Source organism: Ziziphus jujuba, chromosome 2 (genome assembly GCF_031755915.1).
Source record: "Ziziphus jujuba cultivar Dongzao chromosome 2, ASM3175591v1".
Taxonomy (NCBI): Eukaryota; Viridiplantae; Streptophyta; class Magnoliopsida; order Rosales; family Rhamnaceae; genus Ziziphus; species Ziziphus jujuba.
The window spans coordinates 17,954,641-17,965,175 of record NC_083380.1 but is presented as its reverse complement, the minus strand read 5'-3'; the positions used below and the strand labels follow the sequence as shown (position 1 = coordinate 17,965,175).

Sequence of the window (10,535 nt, the reverse complement as noted above, 5' to 3'; positions counted from 1 at the left end):
TTACAATTTTGTAGCACTTTAATTTTCAAATTATCGTGTCTTCTACATTTTGCCCTTCAGATTATATATATATATATATATATAGTCTTACATTTTTACTTAATATTATAAGGGGTAATGTGACATATTTTAAATTTAAAGTTCATGGGGAAAAGTGCCAAAATTGGAGATAAAGTACATTTATTTATTTTTTCTGTTGAGGATAAAGTGTATTAAACCTAACATTCTTCATGACTTTCACATTCATATTAAAATTTTGAACAATTTCAAATGTGAAGGCTTCACCTTGCAATCGAGGTCAATTCTTTTTTTCTTTTTTTTATTTCAACAAAAAGTCTTCTTCTTTTTTTTTTTTTCTCACTTTCACACACTGTTCATCCACAACTCTACAGAAACAGATATGAAGATTTACAAAAATTATATTTATCACCTCTACACAGTTAAAAAAAATTAAAATTAAAATAAATGTAATTAATTCTCCTGAAGTGACAAAAAAAAAAAAAAATTTGATAGTTAAGGGTTGGATATGACCAACCAACACAAAGATCCATAATGGTTGAGTGTGCAAACACGAGCTCCAAAGACATGCTGAGCTAATACCCCTCCATATTTCTCTCTTTGCTTGCATATCTTCCGGGAGTGGAAATGGACTTTTGAATTGGCATTTTTTGCACAATGACAGGCTCCTGTCGGTTAGACCTTGGAGTTGGCTTTACCACTTTTCTCATGTATCTCCAAAATTTTGCCACGTTGGATATCTATGGTGGCACCCACTTACCCTTCTTTATTTTCAACTTTGAAAATTAATTTTGGCAAAACCTTGTAAGTATAAAATTTCAAACTAGTTGTTGGCCATCCCAAGGAAAGGAACACAATGATTACCAACTTTAGAGATTCAAAGTCAAATCACCAAAACCACGCATATATCTTCTCTTAAACCACAGACATACCCACCAAAATTCACCAATCTGCTCGCAGCAAATGCCTGTTTGGGATGGAAGAAAGTAGGGGATGAAGATCAACTAGGGCACTAGACAAGTTCAATTGGTAATTTTTTAATTAAAATCGCTAATGAAGATTAATGCTCGTTTGGGAGCAATGTTGAGATGACTAAAATCACTTTTAAGAAGATAAAAAGAACTTCCTAGAGTGCTCGGCCAAAACAACTTCGAAAGTTCTTTAGGCTTCCAGCAAGAGAAGAAATAAATCCTATTGGGTTCTTATCAATGTTGTCAATTGTGATTGAGGACCTAAGCTGAAAACAAAGATCAAATTGCAATATGAAACAGATGATGGGAAATCCAATTTCAATGCATTTCAGACAAATGTGCGCCAACACACTAATCATTAAAATATAGATTACAAAGTATTTGTTTTAGTCAATCTGTTGTTTTTACACTTTGCTCAGCACATATTCATTTCATTGCTTACAAAACTGTGTTTCCATTCAGCTTTTTGTAAACTGAAGAATGGAGGGGTTCTTATGTCCGGACATTCTCAATCACCCAGTTAGAAATTATACCAACACTTAAACATCAATTTCCATCTCTGATTTAGGAATACCTTTCAGATATTTGATACACAAGGAAGAAAAGCTTTGCTCTTTAGCCTTCCTCCCAGTCTACATCATCATCATCCTCAGCTACAGCATCAGCTTCGGCATCAGCTTCAACATTCAAGTCTACCTTGTAATGTTCATTGGAGTTGCCTGCATCGGTGTGAATGATATGTCATCGGCAACCATACAAGGACCATAATGACTACTACATATAAAACATAAGCAGAACAAAAAAATAACATTCATGAAGATAGATATAACAAGATGTTGAAAATCCAATTTTCTGCCTGATATAAGAGGAACTTAGTGTCCATGCGAGATAGAAGTAACTTTTGAATTCAATATGGTGACAACTTGAAAGAGAATTTAAAGAGATGGCTCTTTTTGTGCTAAAATTAGGGAAGTAGGACGTTCTGAAATTTGGCCAACTTCGTTTGCTTTTCTTTGAGATGATTTGTCATCCTCTTAAGACTAAGTAATTTTGTGCATATTCATAGAGTTTAGTTTGTTATTGGAAAATGTAGCAGTCAATTTAAAACAAAATCATATAATAGGAACCCAGAGTAAACGGTCATGAAGACATTGGCAGTCTGCGAGACATTGAACATCCAATTTTCTTTCAATTCCAATAATTTCAGTCACAGTCAAAGTGCTATATCAAAATTATAAAGCATCTAAAATTAACAAAAGCAACAACCTATCTTTACTTAGAAGATTTGCAGCCTACACTAAATGCTAGAATTTCTTTAAACCACCAAGGACACAACTATGACACGCCCCAACCTATCAACATATCAAACAACAGATCTTAATAGATGAGCCCAACCTTCCATAATTGTCCTCAATATGTGTGTGTGTGTGTGTGTGTGTGTGTGTTAGCACTTCTTCTATTTTTATTCTTCTGTCAATGCTATAATATTAAGCATAATTGGATTCAGTATCTGGTAGAAGGACAAGGAGACAAAACAAATGCTAGGATATCTTCAAGTGCCAAGGATAAGAAAAATTCTCACTTTTATACTGCCAAGCCTATTATAGATCTTAGTAGATAAATATCAACATTGCTCAACTGACTCAAACATGTGTGTGTGCCTGTATTGTGCACACAAAACCGACTAAAAGGAAACAGAAACTAGCCTATAATATGAATTTTAAGTTAAAAAAACATTAAAATATTGAAAGAAGCAAAAAATATAAATAAAAATAATAAATCACATATGAATGTTTTCTAACATCAATGGGGATGGTAAGAATAACATATCCAACCGAATTGACCCTCTAGAATATGTAAATCATTTAACTTGGAGGATTCAATAAATTCTGTCAATATTTATATGCTTCTTGTTATTAGAGCAGTAACAATAATAGATCCAAATCAACATCCGAAAAAGAAGTACATGGAAATATAAGGCAAGTTATTTGAATCACCTAACTGCAATCTTTCATTTTCATGATAAGTAAATCTCCTTCTGCGTTCAACTATTTTGTAAACAAGAGACCAGTTACAGAACTACTTCATATGGAGAAGCAAAATTCTCTCTGATTCTCATACTTAAATCTCTAATAGTAATTCTGCACATGACAACTATTCATATATCTTAAAAAGTAAATTCAAATGTACTGGTTGTAATTTTCCCTAAGTTCAATGATGGCCAATATGTTGATTGTTTTGATTGTGGGGAACGATCCCCAAAAATCATCTCATTTGAAGAAACTGGATAGCACAGTAATTTCCAAGCATAAGAATAAGACATTTGTCAAATTTTGTATAACTATAATACAATATGGAAACCGCAAAATCAATTACAAGAATAACAGTTTTTGACAATCAAAAGATGTAAGCAACCAAAACAATTTTTAATTGTGTACAAAGGTCGAATGTCCAAATTAAATGTCAACATAAAATTAAACACAATCTCACCTGCAACTGGTGCCTCTTCCCAATCAACATCATCATCTCCTTCATCCTCATCACGTTTTGACTTCATGCCTACCTGACGACCAGAAGACATGCCAGAGAGACCATTGGATATGTTTGGGTTTGACAATTCTTCTTGTTTCTTAGCAGCTTCTTCCAATTCTTGCTGTTTTTTAAGCAGAGCCGCATAATAAGCTTTTACATACTCATCCTACAAATATAGAGAACCAGAAAATAAATTAAATTTTATCCTGTTTGGTGAGGTGGGTATGATACAAATAAAACCAAGGACAGAAAAAAGGAAGTCATCATTCGACAAACTTGTATATTCTTCTGATCATCACTTTCAATAGTGGACTTTTTATCATCTGAAAACTCCACCGCTGCTGAACTTCCATCCATCTTTGCCTCCTGCTTGACCTCACCACGCTGTTCCTGAGTAAGATTCATCCCTTGCTTAATCATCCAAGGTGGCAGAACTTTCAAACTTGTATTTTCAGTTTCAGATTTGATATTCTCTCCATTTCCTTCAGCCCCAGAAAAAGCAACTTCAACCTGCCAAAATCCAGCCATAAACTAATCACATTCTGAAATAATCCAATGGAAATGTATACCGAACAACATCTATATATATATATATAATTTTTAGGTTAGGAATCCTGACTTTATAGGCAACGTGCTGCGAAGGGTATGCCTTCCACAACATGTTGCTTGATGTATATCTTAACTTTATTAAAGCTGAGATATCCTGATCTGAAATGGATATATATATATATATATATATATATATGTATTCCCTAATCAAGGATTCCTTAATTTTCATAAGGGATTATGTGATAAATGCTAAGGGTTGTCACTTCTCATCTAGAATTTTAGATTTGAATTTAAATATTAATTATCATTTTCTTCAATAGTTAATCTTTTGCCACATAAGCATCTCAGATTTAATTAAGTCATTTAGGATTCCCTGATAAAAGACTTATTCTCTTTTTATACATTATAAAGCCAGTCTCCTATGAGGATGTCCTAATTGGTTCTCTATCAAGACCTTTATATTAGCCCTCAGATTGCTTCAAAGGGTTGAGATTTAAAGATTATACATTTTGTTTAATAATTATAGATTATAGATTATAGATAGAACATAGATTTTAGTTTAATAATTATCTTTCCTGAGTTTTTATTAAATTATTTTATTTTCAATTAAAAATGCTAGTTAATTTGCCTTCAATTTCCTTTTCGGATGAATTCTTTGCTTTATGTTGTGGCTGAAAATCATTGTAATTGGCAATGCTAAATGCTATCAGAGTACTTGTTCCGTTCTCTGACCAGCAAGCCCTTGGAAGTCAGGCCCATACAAGTTTTCTCAACCAAACCAGCTAAGCTTTGGACCTAAAGGTCCATGACTAAAAGGTAAAAAGAGCAGATGAGAGTTACCTTAGTATCTCCAAGAAAAGGCATTGGTGTTCCACCATACCCTAGCCCTTGAGAAGATTTGGAGGGATCATTGCCATTTGAATCACCATTTGAACGTGCAGCAGCACTTGCCCGTGCTTCCCATGCTTGGAGACTCCCAAATTCAGGAACAGGTAAGTCTTTTACTCTATTGAGCTGGTCCATTAAAGGCTTAAGTTGTACCTGCATTTGTTTCACTTTGTCAACTCATAAGAGAAGGAAAGGAGTTAAAACCTCAAATTTTAACAACCAGCATCAAAAACATGTAAATTCAAATTGAAATCCAACAACAAGAACAGATATAATATAACGGCGAGGGTTATATTATGGCAGCGAATTATGGACATCATATTGAAGGTAGAATAACGCAGTACAGCAGTTTTATTCTTTTATTTCCTCTTCTTCTTCTTTTGTAATTTTTTTTAATAAAAGTAAAAAGTAGGAAAATGCATACATTACAGCCAAACAATGCTTCATAAAGTAACGATTTACTAAATTTATAAATGCAAGAATGGCAACATCGTGAAGCAGGGGCAGGTTTGCCATTCCCATCCCTGCACACCCTGCTGCAATATTTCTATCCCCATCCCTCCTTCCATCTCCAAGGATAACCATTCCAATTAAAAACTACTCAGCCCTGCCCTGCCTCTACCCTAGTATAATCCCACAAGTTATGGATAAAAAGACCGAGATATACTACCAAACAAAGCACAATCATGGATAAAAAGACTGAGATATACTAATAAACAAAGCACAATTCTTTCTCGAGGGACCACACATGGACAAGCTGCACTGCCAATAACTCAGACCTATTGTATCTCCAGCTGTAGTTTTATAATAGAAATTGTAAGTACAATATTGCCCTTACCAGACAACAGTGGAAAACACAGTATCTCACTTTCTCTAGAAGATAAATTAAGGGTGTGAATAATTAATATATGCTATCAGTCACCAATGCATACCACTTCCTACTCTGAGATGGAAAAGATTATCAACACATACCATACTATCATGTAAAAAATTCAATTCTGAAACACAACAGTATATCTAATGGAAATACTTTTAATCAGCACTTATGATTACTCTCAACCAATACAGATAAAACCACTTTGTAGTTTTGGCAATGTAAAAAATTATGATTTCAAAAGAATGTGGTCTCAAAACAAAACAAGAAATATTTCAAAACTGTATCAAGGGCATAGAGTTGGACATCTTATAGAGTTTTAGCAGCAATTAATTTTGCATGCTGTATATCATATGAAGCAAGATCCCTACATAGAGAGCAGTAGAGGATTTCAGCAAATAGCACTTTTGTGAGTAGGGACTTCAAAATTTTCAGAAAGGAACCATATGCCCAATTTCATAGTTCTACGTAGAGCAAACAAGATTTATACAAAAATGCACATATATGACACAAAAGTTCAAGCTTTATAGACATCCCAAGAAATAAATCTTAACTTTCCTGCATACCTCAGAATACAGAAAATCCCCCCAAAAGGTGTTTTTGATAGAAAATTTTAATTTATTAATAAAAACTCAATAAATAAAATTAAAAGAGATGAGAAATCCTCAAAGAAAGCTCAATTAATCAACTATAAACACATTCTTCCACTTCAACAATGTTAAATATATCGAGATACCCGTAAACTCCTTCAACAAAGCAGCCACACAGAAACCTGGAACTTGACTAAATCCCAATCTACACATCTTAACTCCTATCTTCAAAAATCCTAGCATTTCTTTCCAACCATAATTACCAAAACAAAGCCATAATAGCACAATTCCAAAGAACCATCTTTTGCAGCCCCCAAAACCATTAGAATTACTAATCAGTAAATCTGAACAAGATTGGGAAATTATCCAAACACTGCTTCCTCAACCAACCAGTACCATAAATTAGCAACCACTTCATGGTGCAGGAATAAGTGGTCAATGAAGTCACTGTTTTTCCCACACAAATACATTATACACCAAGATGGAGGCAAACAAGCAACAGGTCTTCTTCGTGGTAACATATCACATGTATTTAGCTTTCCCAATTATATGAGAAGGCTCAAAAATCAAATTTTCAGCCACATATATAGTGATTGTCAAACTTGCTCAACAATTCCCCGGCATACCCAAATCCACAAATACATGAAAGGAACCATGGCAGACATTTCCTAAACTAAATTACTCAATTAATTACTTATATAGATATGAAATAACAAATAATGAAGCAACCAATCATACCAATATGTAGCATGCATTAATTTTTATGACATATTTGCAAATAATGAAAGGGGAATAATGTACATATTCAACACAAAAAATAGTCTGGAGGAAACCTCCATCTTTTGAAGCATGTCTTTTAATTTTTCACGCCTCCGCCTCCTTGCATTATCATCTCCATCTCCTCCTTCTTGAGCAGCAAGCTTGTCACTCTCAGCAACAAGTTCTCCATTACAACTTTCACAATGGAAATATTCATCCTCCATAGAAATTAACCGCAGTGCATCCAAAGCAGTGTACCTATACATTTGGCATCACAACATCCTCAAGAATAAAAAATTCATTCACATAATACCATATGCAATTGAAGTAACAAAGAGAGGGAGGGAAAGTAGTTAAGACCTTTTCCCACAGTTGGGGCATATATATTCCTGAACTGTGTTCTTGTCCTCCAATTCATCTTTCAGCTTTTTCTTCATGCGATGCAGTCTGTACCTTACCACATCATAAATCTGTAACAAATGTTTCTTTAGGCCTTTTTCCCAAATACAGAAGGCAATATTTGGTCATCTCATTAACTGGTTAATCAAGTCAGAAAAGCAAAAGGAGTAAATAACAATTCTGCCTCCACCATCACACCAAAACACTCAAAATGCAGTCCTAAAACTATATTTAAATAGGAAAACATATCTATATCAATAAATATAAGTGCTGATGCACACTTATATATCAATATCTATAAAGAAAAGCAACCTGTGCATAATCTAGGCAACAGTAAGAGTGAGTATGCAGCTTAATTTTCTCTTCTCCTTCCTTTGTATGATGGCCATCAGCTGTCGCAGCTACTGCAGCACTAAATATTTTTGCACCCTTTGCTGTCTGCATGGGGTATTTGTTTGATTAGAAGAACACCCATGTAAAACCAACCATAAAGCAGCCAATAATTTAAAAAATGTAAATTGCCAAAATCTTCCAATGGAGCTCAAAATGTGAACCACCGGGATAGCCAATATGCATGAACATCAAAAGAAAGTCTCAGTCTAACAGTGAAAATGTAGATGCATGGGAAAAAGGCAGCTTCATATAAGCTAAACTCAAATTCACAGAAAGCAGTCTTTCATCATATCCTTCAGCATAAGCTACCAAGACCACAATAATAGACATTGACATACTCCAGTAATTACAATTGTAGCACAAAGAACATAGGAGCAAAAGTGGGGAAGAGATGTAAGACAGAAAACATTGAAGAAGAAGAAGATTATATTCATGCCAAAATAAGTTCAATATCATTCACACTACTTGATCATATAAGATCCTGGTTAAGCCCAATATCACCTAGAACATGCCAAATCAAAGTTTGGGCCTTAGTATCCAGTTTCCCTTCCCTTTCATAGGCTTTAATGGGACACTGGTACTAGTCTAAATCGTGGGGGAATGGAAGAAGAGAAGGTCCCAACCAGCATAGAACAATTTTAAATGCATTGAAGTTGAATGAGAAAAGGGCACATTCAAGCTTAAAGCCTACATTTCTCAGCCTTCAGTTCACATCTATGGTTATTTCCCTTTCATTTAAGGCAGATAAAGAAGGATACAATAAACTTATGTCTCTTACAACCAGGAGGGTGGAGAGGGGGCGGGGGGTGCGCGAAAGGAGAGGAAAGTGAGGCTAAATTGGAAGACAATAAACCAGATCAAACCATCATATATAACCTAGTTTTTAGGTCGACAGGACCAATTGACCCTTTGCAAAATCCAAACTGGTTTATTAATGTATGGGACTAGTTCTATTTTGACCATCTTATACGACACCTTTTCTTCAAGGTGTTGGAGAGATTGACAGAGAGAAAGAACTGCACACGCCAGTGCTCATCTCTCATCCAGAATTCACCTATCCAATTGTTTGGTCAACCTAAAGTTTCCTGAGTAGCTTTACCTTTTCTAAGTATTTTTAAGTAGTTGTCTGGCATAGTTCCTACAAATGTGGGTTGCATACCCTACAAATAGTACATTTTTTCTCTTGGGGAAGAACAGATCATCACTTACATAGGTAACTGGAAAACAAGCAGCGTTCTTAATACTTCTAGATGTTTCTCACAAAAACTCTTATCTATTCCCTTTTTTTTTTTTAAACAGTAACATAAACTCCATATAAGATCTTGAAGTTTCAGTATATATCTAGAGAACCATTGCTGACCAATTTTCTATAAGAATACTGCTATACCAATAAACTTGAAAAATTAGATCGACCACTACAATCACTTGCCATACATAGACATCTAAAAAGAACATATACCCAATGTAATCAAGTACAAAATATGCATGATTATTAAAACTTCGAGAACTTTGCTCATATGATAATAATCCTAAACTGGATCATAATGTTCTATAAATGTTAGCTTGCACATACGCAAAGCCAACAATAAGCAAACAAAAACCCAAATAAACTATGGTCATAGACTGACCTCTCTCCTATGATCTCGGGTGACCAGTTTTTCTTCTTCAAAAAATCTCAAAGTTCTACGAAGTTGCTTAGAGTGCAGCTTCAAGTCCTTCGCCAAATCTTCTTCTCTAACCCATTGTCGTCTGCCATTAAAAAATAAAAATAAAAAATAAAAAATTAAACAACTTCAACAAACAGCAGTAAGAGAAGTATTAAAAGTACTTTCCCAACTTCAATCTTCAAAAAAACTTTGAAAAAAAAAAATGCAAACACAAGAAATGTTTTCTGTAATTCCAAGAAACAGCCAAAAGGATTTCTTTTAAAAAAATAAAAATAAACAAATAAAAACCTCGTAAGCGCATCGAGCACCACAACTGCGATTCCCCTATTGTCGCTCCGGCTTGTCTTCGGTTGATTATCCCCTTTCGTAGTTATATCGTCGTAAAACGCTCTCGCCGTAAGCTTCACCAATCTGCACCCAATTTCCCCAAAATAAATAAATAAAAATAAACAATGCAACCAACTCAATCAGCAAAAACAAAAACAAAATCATTTTTTTATTTTTTTCTGTTTCGACATGTTCATTGAAACATGTTGAATGATCGAAGGAAGTAAGAAAGAACGAGTACCTATTGAAGGGTTCAATACTCATGGTCTATGAGTCAAAAAAATCTGTGATAAATTTTTGCTTCTAGGGATTCAATATTTTCCTTAAATAAAATTTTAACTACTTTTGTATAATTTGTAAAACCCTAACATGAGGGTTTTTTTTTTCCTTTTTTTTTTTTTTTTTTGGGGAGGTTCGATCGGAGGAAGATGAGCTACAGTTTGTTCGATTTCGCAGAAGAAATTTTTCTCCAACACCACAAAGTCAGCGAGAAAGGGAATCTCTAAACGCACTTCAAGGTTGTAGATTCATATTTATAGACATATATAAGGATAAAATCTAATTATAC

The 10,535-nt window shown here is 34.2% G+C and overlaps 1 protein-coding gene across 1 annotated transcript; it reads right to left on the bottom strand.

Annotated features, from left to right (window-relative positions):
- Positions 1-1,293: 1,293 nt before the first annotated feature.
- Positions 1,294-10,471, bottom strand: LOC107418848 (uncharacterized). The gene is made up of 10 exons (XM_048473863.2): positions 10,209-10,471; positions 9,929-10,051; positions 9,602-9,722; positions 7,893-8,018; positions 7,542-7,651; positions 7,256-7,439; positions 4,911-5,111; positions 3,798-4,031; positions 3,480-3,687; positions 1,294-1,708 (listed from the first exon to the last, which is right to left on the bottom strand). Exons 1-10 carry the CDS (start codon positions 10,229-10,231, stop codon positions 1,605-1,607), a joined length of 1,434 nt encoding a protein of 477 aa, XP_048329820.2. The 5' UTR covers positions 10,232-10,471; the 3' UTR covers positions 1,294-1,604.
- Between the last annotated feature and the right edge of the window lie 64 nt (positions 10,472-10,535).